Source organism: Hippopotamus amphibius, chromosome 4, assembly GCF_030028045.1.
Source record: "Hippopotamus amphibius kiboko isolate mHipAmp2 chromosome 4, mHipAmp2.hap2, whole genome shotgun sequence".
Classification (NCBI taxonomy): Eukaryota; Metazoa; Chordata; class Mammalia; order Artiodactyla; family Hippopotamidae; genus Hippopotamus; species Hippopotamus amphibius.
The window spans coordinates 172019722-172037097 of NC_080189.1; the positions used below are offsets into that span (position 1 = coordinate 172019722).

At 36.1% G+C, this 17376-nt stretch overlaps 1 protein-coding gene across 5 annotated transcripts in view; it reads right to left on the reverse strand.

Annotated features, from left to right (window-relative positions):
- Positions 1 to 17376, reverse strand: part of GALC (galactosylceramidase) — a 50429-nt gene that overhangs the window by 15352 nt on the left and 17701 nt on the right. For all 5 annotated transcript variants that reach the window (XM_057732360.1, XM_057732364.1, XM_057732363.1 and 2 more), the window contains 7 exons: positions 13771 to 13926; positions 12706 to 12830; positions 11184 to 11311; positions 5907 to 5996; positions 5102 to 5188; positions 2863 to 3013; positions 1673 to 1853 (listed from right to left, as the gene is read on the reverse strand). In XM_057732360.1, the coding sequence (XP_057588343.1) occupies positions 1673 to 1853; positions 2863 to 3013; positions 5102 to 5188; positions 5907 to 5996; positions 11184 to 11311; positions 12706 to 12830; positions 13771 to 13926 (918 nt within the window). The remainder of the gene's footprint in view (positions 1 to 1672; positions 1854 to 2862; positions 3014 to 5101; positions 5189 to 5906; positions 5997 to 11183; positions 11312 to 12705; positions 12831 to 13770; positions 13927 to 17376) is intronic.

The window sequence follows — 17376 nt, forward strand, 5'->3', positions numbered from 1 at the left end:
TTAAAAGGTCTTGGAAGTCAGGCATAGAAGCGTGATCTGGTTTGGTAGTAGGAGAGTCAGGGCATATTCCTGAGCAGTGAAAGAACATGATGAAAATCGGGCTGAAGAAAGACAAAAATGGGCCTTTCTTGGCAAGCATAATTGCTATTTTCTGGTTCTTTTTCTTTCAGAATATGTCACTCTTTCCTTCTCTCCCCACTTTCCCTCATCCTCCTCGTCCCCACCCCCTTATCTGCTGCAATAGTAAAGTTTGAGTATTGCTATTTAAATACTGTAAAACCTTCAGAGTTATGAAGAGTTTTGGTTAATCTTTTGATGGTGCTCTATATCATCTCTCTACTACAATGAAAGAGTCTCTTAATTTTTCTAGAGTCCCAAACAGAAGCAATAGATTTGGGGTTCAGGGAGAGCCCTATGTAGTATTCACGGGCATGGGAGATGATTGTCACAGAAAGTTAAAGGTTTTCTATGGTGGCTGGCTTCCAGACAGGTGCTCAAAACCACAGGGCCCATCCCTAGACATTTAAACTCAGCCACCTGTCTTCAGACCATCAGTAACAAATGAGGAAATCACAAACCCCGCTGACATGATCAGAATACCCAGATAAAGTATCTGGTACAGAGATGCTGGGATAAACAGTATTTGCTTTGTATAAAATGATAAGCCACCAAAGTTATCCTAAATTAGGCAAGAATTCTTTATTCTAGCCTAATAACTCTCCATGGTGCTGTAAGGGTTCCAGAAACTCTGGATAACTGAAAGTTCTGAAGACTTATGATCTGAGCTTGGAACTAGAATTGGGATTTATAACAGGGAGTAAGGCAACACAGAAGGGATAGAGACTTTCTACAGCATTCCACAGATAAATAATTCAAGGTTCTTTTCCAAATTATCTTCCCTTCCCTGTCCAGTTTCCAAGCTATAGATACGGCTATTTGGTGACTTAGCATTAATGGTTACTATCACTAAGCCTGAAATGCTTGTGTTTTATGTTTCATTGTGAAATTATACTAGTTAAAAGAACAAATAGAAAGAAAAAAAAAACACCTAAAACAGTTATAATAAGTCAGTACATTGGAATTCCATAACTGACTTAAAGGAGAAGGTGAAGTTTTTGGTTTTGCCGTTATATTTTGTGTGAAGAATAAATACACCTTCTCTCTTTATCAAATGCCTAAAGAAAAGAGTAGAATTCACTAGCCAAATAAAAGCTGATTTGCTTTTTACTATTGCCATCTACTGTCACCTGGTAGATAGATTTTTCACAAGGGCTAAAACAGTGTAATTCAAGCATGAATCCAGCAGGTGGCAACACCAGATCAACAAATCAACTCTCCAGCAAAAACAGAAACTTACAAACAACATGCAAATCACAAAGTCTGCTTATAAATAAATTTTAAATTATAACTGGGTCCAAAAATTCTCAATTTTTACATTAAAACCAATATGATCCTGCAACAATTACTACTAAATTGGGCAAATCTGAGGGAAGGACACTGTGGCAACAAAACAATTGGCTGGTTTATGGCCACCATGATATTCAACAATTACCACACACCTATTAAGTTCCTGGACAAGGAGAACTATTGAAAAGTCCTGGCTTCAGAATGTACCCAACAACATGACAAGGTTATTCAGCTGGATCTACGTAAGGAGGTCAATTTTACATACCATTTGTAATCGCCTATAATACTGATGGTGTTGAATGCGTCAGCAGCCCAAGTAATGGGTCTTTGATTGAGAACTTGGCGCAGTGTGAAGCGATGCTCTCCAGGGTCTTCAGTATTCATAAAATATTCAAACACACCAGTCTGATCAGCAAAATTCGGAGCTTCACTGAAAAATGGGTAATCTGTTCAGAACACAATAAATTCTCTGTTTAGTATCAATCCTTACAGAACCCCTCCTCTCTGATATTTTCTGATACATTTCTATATAGTTTTGAAAAGTTTTAAGTAAGTGATACTTATAAATAGTCAAAGTTTAGGGTTCAGGTTACTAAAGAGCTTTGACTTTTATATCATCTTTATTAAATATCAATGTGATTGATCAGTTTGACATACAGACTTTACATATTTAATCCACACAACTGCTTAAGAGGAAAGATCATGAGTTTTGGAATAAGCAGATCTGGGTTCAGATTCTAGCTCAGTCAGTTCCCCAGGCAAGTTGCTTAACTGCTCTGACTTAAGAGTTTTTGATTTTTCAATGGTACGAAAGCGGTATGCATTCAGTAGAAACTGTACCGCAAATTTTGAATTTTGATCAGGATACCCTCTTTTGATGCTGGGCAGTGCCAGTGAGCAGCAGTGAGCCACAGCCCCATCAGCCACGCAATCAGAACGGTAAACAACAGCTACACTCAGAACCACTCTGTTTTTCCACTTTCAGTACAGTCTTCAATAAACGACATGGGATATGCCATACCTTATTAGGCTTCATGTCAGATGATTTTGCCAAACTGTAGGCTCATGTAAGTATTCTGAGCACATTTGTGGTAGGCTAGCCTGAGTCATGAGGTTTGGTAGGTTAAGTGTATTAAATGCATTTTTGACTTACGATATTTTCAACTTACGATGGGTTTATCGGGACTAACCCCACTGTAAGTTAAGTAAGGTCTCTATAACTTTCATTCCAACAATAACCTCTACATTTTTTCTAGCACTGAAAACTACAGGACTCTCAAGTTGCGATTTATCTTAAAGTAACACAAAAATTAGCTCACATTTACCACCTAGAGATTTAGAGCTAAACCAATGTACTTCTTACAGCCACTCCATCATGCACCAGTCTGACAGACAGAAATCTATCCACTACTGTTGAAAATGGAAATCAAGTGAAGTTTTAGCACAAAAACTTACCAACATTGAAGTCATCCTTATAGACAGAGGGGAAGGGCTGGGACTTTGGAGGCAATGGGTAGCTGCCTTTGTGGCCAGTGGTGAGCGTGGTGAGTGTAAACAGCTCGTCCTCTTGCAGTTCCAGGGTGAAGCTGCCACCGCTGTCAAGAAGCTGAAAAAGAAATGATGCTGTGTTCAAGCCAAGTGCTTTGGCTCATCTCATTTGGGTCAAAGAGCTTTTTAAAAAATAAGCTTAAGATAAGCCAAACTCACTTCCGTTAGAATTTCCTAACTACTTGTGAAGGACACACTCAATATCAAGGCCCTTGGAATCTTTTCTCTTAAGTTATTTAGAAGACTATACAATTAAACAGTCTAGAAAGGATATTAAAAGAATTTCACTTCATAGAAGGAAGAAGGACTAGATGATCCCCAAATCTATTTCCATTACTCTATTATTTTCCATTAGACTGTAAGATCCTTAAAGCCTGTGTATAATTCAATACATGTGACTAAAAGATCTGCTTATTTATTTTTTAGGACTTTACTAAGGAAGAAAAATCCATAAAATCTTATTGTTGACTCAGCTGTTAAACACAGAAAACCTTTACTATATTAAAAAAAAAAAAGTCCTACTCATTACATGTTCAATACATATTTCAATTAACAAGTTACGTTTATGTCACATTTATGATCTTAACAATTTAATCCCTTTAAACCATAATCTCTTCATCTATAAAATGAGGGGGAAAAATATACTTCATAGGGCTACTGTGAGGATCAAATGAGATAACATTTATAAAGTTCGAAGTTCAGTGAGTGACCTATGAGAAACATTCCCTACATCACAGGTATCCTATGGTAAAAGCAGGCCTCTGAAGACGCTAAAATCCTTTGCATAATTGACATGGCCACTAAATGTTATGTTCACTTTATGAAACTTGAGCAGCCCATTTTTTCCACTTTACATTAAAGGGGTTTATATCATACCTTTGCTTTAATAAATTGTTGGTCAGATCTATGAAATATCTAATACCATATTCTGGCTTAGGAACAACTCCAAATGATATTATTTTCCTATGAGGAAAATCAATTTTATTATGCTATTTCTAGCAATGTGTTGTGCAAAAATTAAAGAGTACATTTTTCAAATTTAATATATAATGGGCGTTCAATTATTGATATCAACTATTTGAGTCACAGAACATTAATAATTACCAGAAAAAGTAGCAGATTTGTGTCAATTAGATGAAGTGATGAGCTTGCATGGGCCAATTCATTCTTTGTAACATTTACTCGTGAGAAACCACCATTCTCTAAGCTCTACATTACGAACCTGGGACAAAAAGTTATATAAGGCAGGGACCCAATCCTCAAGGCATCCAATGTAGTGGGGAAAGTATTTACTAGGTAAGCACATATCCCTAGGTGGCTGTGACCAAGACTCATGGGGAAGGCTTCAGAGGAAGCGACACTTGGGCTGAGTCTTGAAGGGTGACAAAGATATGAACAGAAGGCATCCTAGGACGAAGAGAAAGCATGTGCAAAGTCACGGATGTAATTAACTTGGCATGCTACACTCTGAAAAATGCAAGAAGTTTAGTCTGTGAAGAAAGGTCAGTTTAGTAGGGTGTGCATCTAGAAAGAAAAGCAGTCTTTTACCTCATGAGGTGATAACGTGGGTCACGTGCTACACTAAGGAATGTGAACTTATAGGAAAAAATCACTGAGGTATTTGATCAGGAACCGACAAAAATCCAATCTGCATTTAGACACATCTTTCTGGTAGCAGTGGGATGGGTGGTAGGGAGACTAAAAAAAAAAAAGAGGTAGTTTCTGAAATCCAAGACAGACATAATGAGGAACTGAAACAAGCAGTAGCAGTGGGAAAGGAAAATAAGGAATAGGCAGGAGAAATATATAGACAATATGGGTGATATTGTCTATATTTGATCACTGATGATATATAAAGGGTGAGTGGAAATGACAACAGTCTCAAATGAGACTCTAATTTCTGACTTGGGCAACCCAGTTATGGTTGGTACCATTCACCAAGACAAACTAAATACCAAGAGAAAACACATATACCAAACCATACTGCCTTGAGCAGGACTTCTATTTAAAAATACAGGAGACAACTTTATCTCTATTACGCTTCAGCCATAAAATCAATTATGAAATTAAAAATTAATTCATTAATCAAATTTCTGTTCCCTTTACTGCTGCAATGCTCAAACTATAGGAATTTATTTAAAATTACCCATAGAGAATCCAACTGTTTGAAAAGAAATCTCTCCGATGGTTTTCCAAGTTTGGTATACCACACCTGTAGCTCTGGTATTTCACTCTAAAGAAAAAACACAAAAAAAGGCATAGTTGAGTGATTCATCATCTCCTCTCTGAGGATTTCTAAAATCTGTACCAGCAAGAAGGAACCAATGACAACGCACATCCTATTTCTATTTACCAAAAGACGCACCTCAAATCTTAAATAGTAAATATTCTGAAAGTAGGAAGACATTATTCCAGCGAATACTTTATTTCCTAAAAATACTGCAGATTTTTGGCAAATGTTCAAAAAAATTTTAGTGTCTTTGCTTCAAAAATACTCATTATTATACCTATGTAAAAAGCTTTTTAAGAATTTTCTGGCATTAAAAAAAAATTCTTACACAATTAGTAGAAAGGGCACTGTATTTTCCGTATTCAAATCTAACAATAGGTAGAAATGACAAGAATCTTGTCTCTTTTTTTTGTACAGAGTACTGTAAAGATCAATGTTTCAAAGTTTTCTCAACTACACAAATGATGCTCTACCAAAAAGAACAACTTTCTTGCAAGTGACCTTTGTTAGGATTTTTCAAAACCACGAAGAACATTACTTCCTAGTGGCTTCTGTATGTTTGAGTAAAACCAGTCAGCCTGAAGACACTAAGACATTTACCCATTCATATGCAAACTATTAATTGCTTGTAATATAAGACTCCACTTAAGAACTGCTAGCCCATGATAAATATATAAATTCTCAAATCAAACCAAAATAAAAGTTCCACTTATATACTTACAAAAGAACCCTTAAGAACAAAGGTAGCAAATTGTTGTGACACATTGAAATAGGGAAGAAGCGGCCGTATACACATGGAATGTTTATGACTCTGAGAAAAAAAAAAAATCATGTAAGTTATCCAAATGATAGACAAGCTATTGGGGGGGGGCAAACATTTAATGCCCCTAGATTAACAGAAATGACACACAATTGATGACAAATAAGAGTTTATTTCAAATTTTTAAAGACTTTTTTCTTAAAAAACTGTACTGAATTCTGTTGTATATGCCTAGTCAAAGTAAAACTCAGTGGCATTTTGACTGAATCAAACTTTGAATTCCAGTCACTTGATGGCACACAGATTAATTTTTATGTTCTGTTTTCCAAGTGATATACATCAAAAAAAAGTAAACGCTTGGGATGTTTGCACTGAAATGGCATGTCACCTAAACATAACCTGCAAATACACAACTGAGGGCAGCTAAATACATCTAACAAATCTTATTACCAACATCATTTTTTCAAAATAATCACTAATATGGGCTGGGATCAAAAGAAGTCTTAGACATCATCCCTACCTTAGGGGATTCAATAATCACAGAGGACTTACAATATTACATTCTGGGCCAGGCTCTGTGGGAAAATTTTAAATTACAATTATAATTAGAAGTTTCAATACCTTCCTTCAATAACTGATATACTAGACAGAAAATCAACAAAGATATAGGTGATCTGAATAACACTACCAAGTAACTTACCTGGACTAACATCTATAGATCACTTCATCCAGCAACTGCAGAATGCATATTCCTTTCAAGTGCACAGGGAACATTTACCAAACTACACCGTATTCTTAGCCATAAAAGAAGTCTCCATAAATTCAAAAAGATTCAAGTCACACAAAGTCTGTCCTCTGACCACTACAGAACTAAATCAGAAACAACTAACAAAAATCTCTGGAAAAATTCCAAAATATTTAGAAACTAAATAACAAATTTCTAAATATTTCATGCCTCAAAGAAAAAAAAATAAAAGGGAAACCATAAAGATTTTTGAGCTGTATGAAAATAAAAACACATCAGGATTTGTGGGATGCCACTAAAACAGTAGTTAGAAAAAAATGTATAGCACTAAACACCTAGATTAGAAATGAGGAAAGGATTTGAGATTTTAGCTTAAGATTCTAGGAAAAGAAGAGCAAATTAAAAGCAAAGTAAGCATGGGATATGGGATTAAGAGATGCAAACTACTATGCATAAAACAGATAAGCAACAAGGATATACTGTACAGCACAGGAAAACAGACATTATTTTGTAATAATTTTAAAGGGAGCGTAATCTATAAAAATACTGAATCACTATGCTGTGTATCTGAAACTAGTATTGTACATCAACTATATTTCATTAAAATTTTTAATTAAATTAAAAAAAATAAAACAAAGCAGAAGAAAGAAAATGACAGAGATGAAAGGACAAATCAAACAAAAACCAGAAAAACAAGAGAGAATAATGGAGAAACCAAAAGCTGATTCTTTGAGAAGATTAACAGAACTGAATAAACTTCTAGCCGGACCAATCAGGAAATCAGGGTAAAAAGAAAACACAAATTGCAATTATTAACATTAAGAAAGGTGGCATCAACACAGAGTATATAGATATGAAAAGAATAGTGGGGAATAATATCAATAACTTTGCGCCCAGAAATTTAAGACCTTAAATGAAATGGACAAATTTCTCTGAGACACAAAAACACAAAGCTCACTGAAGAAGACATGGACAAAATGAATAGCCCAATATCTGTAAAGGAAGTTGAAACTGTAGTTAAAAACTTTCCCACAGAGAAAACTGCAGTCCCAGATGGCTTTACTGGGAAATTCAAGTCAACCTGGGAGCTTTGCTCAAACAGGAAGTAAGAACTAAGGCAGAGTTGTAAGCTGCCTGCCTGAGCATTGAGGCATGCCCCAACTATGCACACAGAGCCCATTGGCAAAGGCTGGGACGCTTGCTAGTTCCAAACATAAGGAAGTCTGTACAATCATGATCTGACCACTAAGATAACTGAGCAGAGGCTTCAACAGCCACACATGATAAAGCTTACAAACTACAGGATTTGTTCATGAAGTCACAAAGCAAATAAACAGCAACAACCATGACAAACAGCAACAACCACAACTGCTAGATAGGAAAAAGAATCTGATCTCCAGAGTTTCCATATTATTTTACGTAATGTGTCTAGTTTTCAACAAATCATTATGAGATTTGCAGAGAAACAGGAAAGAATGGCCCCTACACATGCATAAAAGCAGTTGACAGAAACTGTCTAAGAAAGCCCAGTCATTACTTATTAGACTTCCTAGTCAAAGACAATAAATCAGGTATTTAAATATGTTCAAAGAAGTGTATAAATAATGAATAAAGGAGAGATCTGCTTCCAGAATGGCAATGGAAAGAGCTCCATGAACTTGCGTCCAGTGAAACTGGTGAAAATTATTAAATAAGAATAATAATAAAGTCTCTGGAATTGGTCCTACGGGCATACAACAAATATAGAAACATTTACTCAAGAAAATCTACTAAAACTCACTAAGATCATGAAGAGTATATGGCATTTAAACCATGATCCACTCCTTCCCTGTCCCTCTTAGCCTAGAGTGACAGAAACTCCATGCCAAGTGGGTACAGCCAAGAACACAGGGCTCCCTCTCTCCCAGGTCCCAGCTGATGGCAACAATATCTTCATGAGAGAAGCAGAATATCAGCATTTCTCATCCCCCTTCCCCTCAGCTACTTGATGCTGAGGACAAATAGCCATGAGTGTGGCCAAGAGGCTTAGGGTTCCCTTCCTCTGCCCAGGATCCATTCACGGACTCACCTTAAACAAGGCACAATGAGAATATGGGGGTTCCAAACCACCACCCAGCACTACATCTCTGATTTAGGACTATGAAGCTACAGTCCTAATTCAGAGGTGTCACTAAGAGAGAAACACACCCTTATCGCCATCCCCAGCTTCAAGCTTCATCTCAGAGATTTTGTCCAAGGAGAGAGAGAAAAAACAAAGAGTTTGGAAAGTCTCCCCAGAGAAACTGATTGTATTTAATGCAGAGCATGGGGAAGTTCAAGTGTAAGGGTGCTCTTAAAAATAATGGAGGTTTTGGTTGAAAGCAAATAAAAAGAGACCGTTAGCTTCATTAGATGCATAAGCTAAACTGCTGCCATTTGACATGGAGAACCACAAAAAAAGAAAGCTAAGAAGAACCCTCCTGATGTCAGAATAAACCTAAAACACTAACCGCAAATTGCACCTCTGCAAATAAGCTGGAATTTAGTTGGATCAGCTTATGAAGCAATTTAAGCCCCTGAGCATTGTTGAAAACAATAGAGCAATCCACCAGCAATCAGTGAAGCGATTAACAGAGAGGTAAGTTTAAGCAGAAATTAACAGAGAGATGTGATATAGTAAAGCGACAAAGAGGGTCTGGGAAAATCACTGTCATCCCAGGGTGACTGTGCACCTGCCCAAAGCTGCACCCTCTAAGAAGCAACATTTGAGGCTTCATAGTGCAGGAGGAAATAAACTTCACTAAATTACTCCAGTCAATCACTGAACAAACAAGCAAGCAAACAACAAACCCCAGGAAAGGAGGGAATCAGTACCCAGAGTTACTACAATAACTTTCAACACAAAATTAGGAGACATTCAAAGAAACAGAAAAGCGTGATCCATACACAAACAGCAGGCAGCAGAAACCACCTGCGAGAGCAACCAGATGCTGGATTTAACAGTTGAGGACTTCAAAGTAACCAATATAAATATGTTTAAAGACCTAAAGGAAAAAAGGCTTAGTTAAATAAAGGAAGATATAATCACAATGTTTTATCAAGTAGACAATATCAATTAGGTGGCAAAAAAATTTTAAAAGAACCAAATGGAATTCTGAAATTGAAAATTATAATAACTGAAATGTTCACTAGAGGGGTCAACAGTAGATTTGAAATAGCAGATGAATTAGAGGATCTGAAAACAATTGATAGAAATTGTGCAACCTGAGGAACTGAGAAAAAAAAAACAAAGAATACAGAAAAATGAAAAGAACCTCAGAGAAATGTGGGATACCATTAAGTACACCAATATAAGTACAATGGGACAGTAGAAAATAGAAGTGAGAGAAAGCAGAAAAATATTCAAAGAAAAATAGCTGAAAACTTAACAAATTTGATGAAAAACATTAATCTACAGATCCAAGAGGTTCAACAAACTCCTAGAGGAATAAATACAAAGAGATGCACATACAAACACTGAGTAAAAATGCTGAACATCAAAGAAAAGAAGAAAATCTTGAAAGGAGCAAGATCATTTACAAGGGAACGTCAATAAGATTAATAGTTAATTTATCACCAAAAACAATGGAAGACAACACATTCAAAGAAAAAACTGTCAGCCTAGAATTTTATATCCAGCAAAACTATCTTTCAAAAAATGAACATCTCTCTGGAATGTAGTTAATATAAATCTTAAGTAGAATCTGATAAGTCAAGATTTCTACACTAAATCCTGGAACAACCATTTAAAAATATAATTCACTAAAATATAGTAAAAAAAAATTAAAGGAATTTAAATGTTACATCACAAAATACTGACTTAATGCAAAAGAAAACAATAAAGGAAAAATAGATGAACCAAAATAATGAGACATATAGAAAATAAAAAGTAAGCTGACAGATGTAAATCCAACTATATCAATATTAACATTAAATGTAAATGGATTAAGGAATTCAATCAGAAGTTCAGACTAGATTTTTCAAAAAGCAAGATCCAACTATATGCTGTCAAAATGAAACACATCTTAGATTCAAAGAAACAGAGGAGGTTGGATCAAGATGATGAAGTAGGAGGATGCAGAGCTCACCTCCCCTGACAAACTTGTCAAAAATACATCTACATGTGGAACAATTCTCAAAGAAAACTAACTAGAAACTGGCAGAAGAAATTCTATACAACCAAAGCTGCGAGAAAGATTTCCACATAACTTGGTAGAATGGAAAAAAAGGCATAAGGTTGGGTCCTCCACACCTGAGAGGGATCTGAAAGGAAGAGAATATTTGCATGGATGGACCCCTTAGCATGGAGAGTGAGCAGGTTAAGCCACAGACTGGCTGTCCCAGTCCTGGTATCCTACGCAAAGGAGAAAAGCTCCCCTGGTTTTGTTTTTTTTAAAGGTGTCTAGTTGTGTTTTATGCTATATTTTCCAATACTAACAAAGTGAATTAATCCAATAAAAACAACAAAGAATTACCATAGTTTCAACGATGATGGTGAGGTTACCTAAGCCATCTGTCAGAGCTACATAGCTTCCTCCTTTCTCTAAATGGCCAACTGTCTTCAGGTAATACCAACCTGGTTGAGTAAACTGAGTGGTATGAGCTACAGACAAACAGAGAAAGACCCAAATAAGATTAAAATGGTGATAACAGGATTTCATCAAAAAATAAAAAGCTGTTTACTGATTTGAGCCTGAAAGAGAACAGAATTTGCCACCCCAAAATGTGCCACTTTAGCATGTGGATTATTTTGAGCTAATGGCAATCAAGACCCAGCAGATGAAAGAAAAAGTTTTCTCTTTCTTTTAACTTCCTGAAAGAATTTAGATGGGATATCTGGCACAGAAAGAGAGCTATTACCAGAGATAACTTTGTATCTGAAAGAATTACCTGCATAGCAGGGCAAACATCTGCTCTTCTCTTCCTGTGAACTCTCTTCCTCCCTTTGAAACTCCAGGTCCCTAGCCCATTCCTTAGCTCAGGAAGGCATTATAAACCTCAATTGCCTGACTGCAAATTTGAGTCTCATATTTTCATCTACAAAATTAAATGTGGTTTTTTTGCTGGTGATCTGCCACATATCAAACTAATTATTAGATTATGCAAAGAACCTAGAAGGGTAGAAGGAAAACTCTTCCACCCCAAATCTGATTGAGTCTAACAGATATTTTCTATTTAGGAGAAAAATACTTGCCACTCTCATGTTTCAACTTTTGAATAGTCTAGTTAACGGTACAATTATGGGAATATTCTTAGAGCGGCTGGTAAAAAATAAATGAACCACACTCTGTCAGTTCAAGACTGTTGAGTAAACCTTTTTTTTCCAAGAGTAAAATAAGGTTATCCCTTCCCAATTTTTATTGATCTCCATTTAAACCATCCTAATATAACGACAAAGAAGATGGTTTTTAAAAAGTTAACAAAATATTTCAAAAACTAAGATTTATGGTTTCGAACAAGTTTATTTTCACAATATGTATTTAGTGGGCACCTCCAAATATGGTCCTGAAAATGTATTGAGCAATATTCCTTGTCCCATTTTGGGAGGTGACAAAATTAACTCCCAAGAAACCAGTGACAAAATTAGAAAAGTTTATTAGTTCATCTAGATAATGTGGGACCAACTATTTCAACATTTGAGGGGTTAACCAACCAGGATATACAAATCCACCTTAAGTTTTCCCTATTTTTGAACGAATAACCTGAGTTTAGAATAACATCATGGTTACATGATTTTATGTCATGACTACAAATCTTTGAGAAAAATGCATCAACTAAAAAAAAACCCTGATCTTAGAATAATCAAGAATGGACTACAGAAAGTAGCCTAGTTACCCAAAAGATTCTTACAAACACTATGATAAATCTTGCTTAAAACAGAGACATTTAAAAGTAACATGCATGCACATACACAGTGTTCACATAATCCCCTCTAAGTGTTTTCTGCTTTGTCTCTTAGAGGAAGTTAGGGAGTGAGAGATGGAATCTGAACCATACCTGATATCCAGATAGGAGCTTCTACTACATAGTGCCCGCTCCATGGCTCCTGAGCAGTCATCAGCCCACAACGCCCATAAGGCAGCTGTTCATAGTAACTAGCCACCAAATTCCAAGCAATCGTGCTAAAAGATTTGTTTGATAAAAGAGAAACACCAAAGCAGCTTGTAATAAAAATGTAAATATCTAGAAGCCTATAGTAAAAAAGACCTTATCAGAGTTTATATAAATATACGTAAATAACAAAAAATCACCACCCAAAACAAGAAAATATAAGTTGCCTAAAACTCACCCACATTTTGAAAAATCAAGTGTTGGATGCATCTAAGTATTTTTAATGGTGAATCATATAATAAAAAATACAAATGTATATGAGGTATACAATTTTACTAACCAATGGTGTAACCAGAAGATGAATCATGACCTACCAGTATCAGATACGTCACAAATGTGAGTCAAATACAAATAAAGGCTTTATCCATATTTGTTTTCCTTAAGTCAGCATTCTTAATGCCCCAGTTTCATGATATAATTTTATGTACTCTGAGCTGTTGCAAAGTTTTACAAATGAGAACTCTTAGAGTCAGACTGCCAGGGTTCAAATGATGGTGTAGCCAGATAAGGCAGGGGTTCCCCGGAGGAAGAAAAACAGACATAACTGCCTTGACATAAGAGAAGCCATTTTGGGCCTAAGCCATTTTGTGATGTAAGCCTGTCCACAATGCTTGCCCTTGCAGAACAAGTCTCGCAGTAAGTGATTTTAAGGGAACAAAGGAATGTAAGAACAAACAGATATTATCAGGCCAGGGAGATAACCATATATGAGACAATATGTCAGAGCCCAAATAAGCTCTATTCTTATTTGCAGCTTCTTGCTTGCTTTTTTTTTTTTTTTTGAATTGACACAGCTCAGGTACAGACACAGGTATAGGTGAAGCAAATAAGGCAAATGTTTACAATCATTGAATTTAGGTTGTGAGACTATGGAATTCTATTGTACTTTTTTCTACTTATTGTTTTGAAATTTTTCAAAATAATAACCTTTAAAAGTTTCTAATAACTTACGCAGTCATGTAGCCATTGATATAATTCTGATTCAATATGCGACCCCAGCAGCCTGCACCCACATCACTATTTACAGTGCTAAAATCTTCAGAAGACCAAAGCTTCTTCTCAGTCAACCTAGCATCCTTTACTGTACGGGTCCCAGGGTAATGAGCTCTAGAAAAAAAAGGGTAGGAGGAAATGTAAGAAGGTCAGAACATGGCACTTATATCTATTGATTGAGTGAATAAAAATACATGTATTCTCCAAGATTTCTGTTTTAAAACAATGGGCAGCTTCCAGGTAGCTGTCAGACTTCAAGCATCTGTTTTTTATTTTTATCTCAGGAAGCCCTTAGAATGAGATAAACCTATAACACACAGAATGGGAAGGAAAATCATCAATGGATGAGAAATTTCTTTCTGGAAATCATAATAAGGCAGGAAGGATATTGATAGATGCAGGCAGCAGAGGAGGCCTAGAACACTGCAAGAGATGAATGAGGTGGAGACAGGGTTCAGACTTCCCAGAGGGAGTAGAGAACTTGGGCAGTAGAAAGGAAGGAGTAAGAAGGAAACCAAAAATAAGACTAGTGAATCTATTATGTAAAGTAGTATCTCCTCCCCTGCTCCCACCCCTTGCAGACAGAGAGAAAGACAGCCTGGCATTTATTCCCAGGCAAAAACGTAAACACTAAAACAAAAATCCACAGAGAATTCCTCTTTGATTAAAAAGTATAAACTACCTAGGAAAAACTAGAAATTATTGTCCCTGAGCAGTGGCGGTTCTCAACTTGGGTGCTTTTGCCTGGTGGAGAAGGCAGGGCAGGGTAGGGCTGGATTTGCTACTAGCATCTAGTGAGTAGAGGTCAGAGATGCTGCTAAACATCCAATAACACCCATGACAGGTCCCCACAACAAAGAATTATCCAGTGAAAAATATCAATAGAGTAGAGGCTGAGAAACCCTGCCCCAGAGTAATGAACCCCTTCCTTGTTCTAGTATTTGAGAGGAGTCAGCTGAAATATAAATGTACATTTATTGTTCCAAGAGTAAAATACTGCCATAATGATAACTGTGGAAGTGACTAATTATTGAATATAAAAACAATTAAGAAATTTCAAATGGAAAATAGAAAATAGACCAACAGTTAGTACAAGAATTAGAGGGCACGTGAACCAAATAACTTTAGAGACAAGAGTGTATACTTTTTAGGCCAACAACTATTTACAAAAAATTTAACAATACTACAAGCAGAATAACAAAGATTGGATTATATCATAATTCTAATTTTTGTGGTTTGATGTGGTAGTATTCATAACACTAAAAGAATGATTGTGAAGACCTATTTTAGTTTTTAGCTATTTAATTCCATTTAGGTCATCAATCTTTTAAGAAAAACATATGCTACTTGGGAATTAATTATACTAGTAAAGATGAATTAAGTTGGCATTCCAGGACCGCATAAGGAAGAAATTAATATATAATAAAGAATATAAAATAAAGAATTAGTGAAAAATGAATTCCACCAAGATTTTGCTGAGTCACTGAACTGAGTTGAAAACTGACATCTATTCAGTATTGTAAATTAACACAGCAGAGACCCCAAGAACAAGCCAGCACCTAACAGGGTTAAGAAATTATTGTTCTGGTACTACAAATTCCCAACTTGGAAAATCTGACTAATATTCTTTGTAATTATATAATTTTAATAAACTTTTACATTTTAGATTTATTCTGTATCCCAGAACTTCATTCTATGATCATAATATTTGGCTTTGACACCTCAACCAAATACTAATTTTAAGACTCATCTAGTTATCACTCAGCCAAATGTATATTTGGTGTGTCTCTGGTAAAAAATACTTATATAAAAAAAATAACAGCCTGGAAAATAATATGCTATTATGTTATTAATGATCTCTAGATATTAAGATTATGAGTAAGTTCTAACTCTATAGTTTTCTAGTTTCCAAATTTTCTATAATAAGCATGCATTATTTTTAAACTCTGAAAAAGTATCTCTTGTTAAAGTTATAGAAATAGGTTTTATATTCCTTATTCAGAAAACAATGAAGGGGACTTCCTAGGTGGCACAGTGGTAAAGAATCCGCCTGCCATTGCAGGGGACACAGGTTCGAGCCCTGTCCTGGGAAGATTCCACATGCCATGGAGCAACTAAGCCCGTGTGCCACAACTATTGAGCCTGTGCTCTAGAGCCCATGAGCCACAACTACTGAGCCCATGTGCCGCAACTATTGAAGCCCATGCGCCTAGAGCCCATGCTCCACAACAAGAGAAACCACTGCAATGAGAGGAGCCTGCGCACCACAATGAAGAGTAGCCCCTCCTCGCAGCAACTAGAGAAAGCCCGTGTGCATCAACGAAGACCCAACGCAGCCAATAAATAAATTAAAAAAAAAAAAAGAAAACAATGAAACTGTTAAATTTTAACCCTGAGTGATTTATCAAATGATCAGAGAAGAGAGGGGCAGAAATGACACTAAAATCCGGGTCTCTCCCAGTGTCCAGATCCATAGTTCAACAAAATGTAAAAGTTCCTTAAGAATATAATTTTTTAAATGTATATAATTAGGCAAAACATCTCTATCATTTCATGGCAGGATTTTTCAAACTTTAAAGACAAGATTAAGATCACTGAAAGTAAACCAAAGTTCATCCTAACAGAAAAATATATGTGTATTAAAAGAAAAACAGAACTTATAAATGAGGTAGATCATGGTAGCAGCCCAGTTTCTCAAACTCCCCCAATACTCCTCCTGAAACCAAACAGACCAACCTGATGACAGAAAGTAAAAACCCACAGACAATAACCCCATCAAAACTAGGTGCCAGGGAATCCCCGGGAGCCTTGCAGCATCAGCACTGGCCAGGATCAGTAGACACAATATGGAAACAGTGGAAGTGAAAGGGGACTAACAGGTCCTCACCCCTACAAAGGAGCAGACCCTATCCTGAGTGGAAGCATTGAGAACAACTAGCTAAAGTGAAAATGTCTTCACAGGCTTGAAACTGGGGCCAAGTACCAAAAACTGTATATTCACTAAGAGATCAAACACAATACTGTTACAGTTTAAACCATATTTGTCCAATAGAAATAGAATGTGAGCTGTACAGATAATTTTAAATCTTCTAATAGCTACATTTAAAAAAAAAGAAATTTTAATAACAAACTTTGTTTAATCCAATATATCCAAAATATTATCATTCAACATGTAATCAACATAAAAAATTATTAATAACTTACTCTTTTATATTACATCTTTAAAATCCAGTGTGTATTTTCACTTACAGCACACCTAAATTCAGAGCAGCCACATTTCAAGTGTGGCTAGTGGTTACCATATTGGGCAACACAAGCTTAAACCCCTAACTATTTCAGAAATAGGTCGCAAACAATCCTTTCTGGAATGGTAGTCTCACCATAAGAATAAGCTGCTTAAATTGGTATCCAAATTGAATAAGACAGGGACACTTAGGATGAGGGAGAGATTACATTTAGGCAGTAGGGAGAACTGGGGCCCAGAGGAAGCAGACCCTAGAAAGTACTATAACTGCAAAACAAAAATCTGCAACGTAGCGCAGGTCAACCACAATATGAATATAG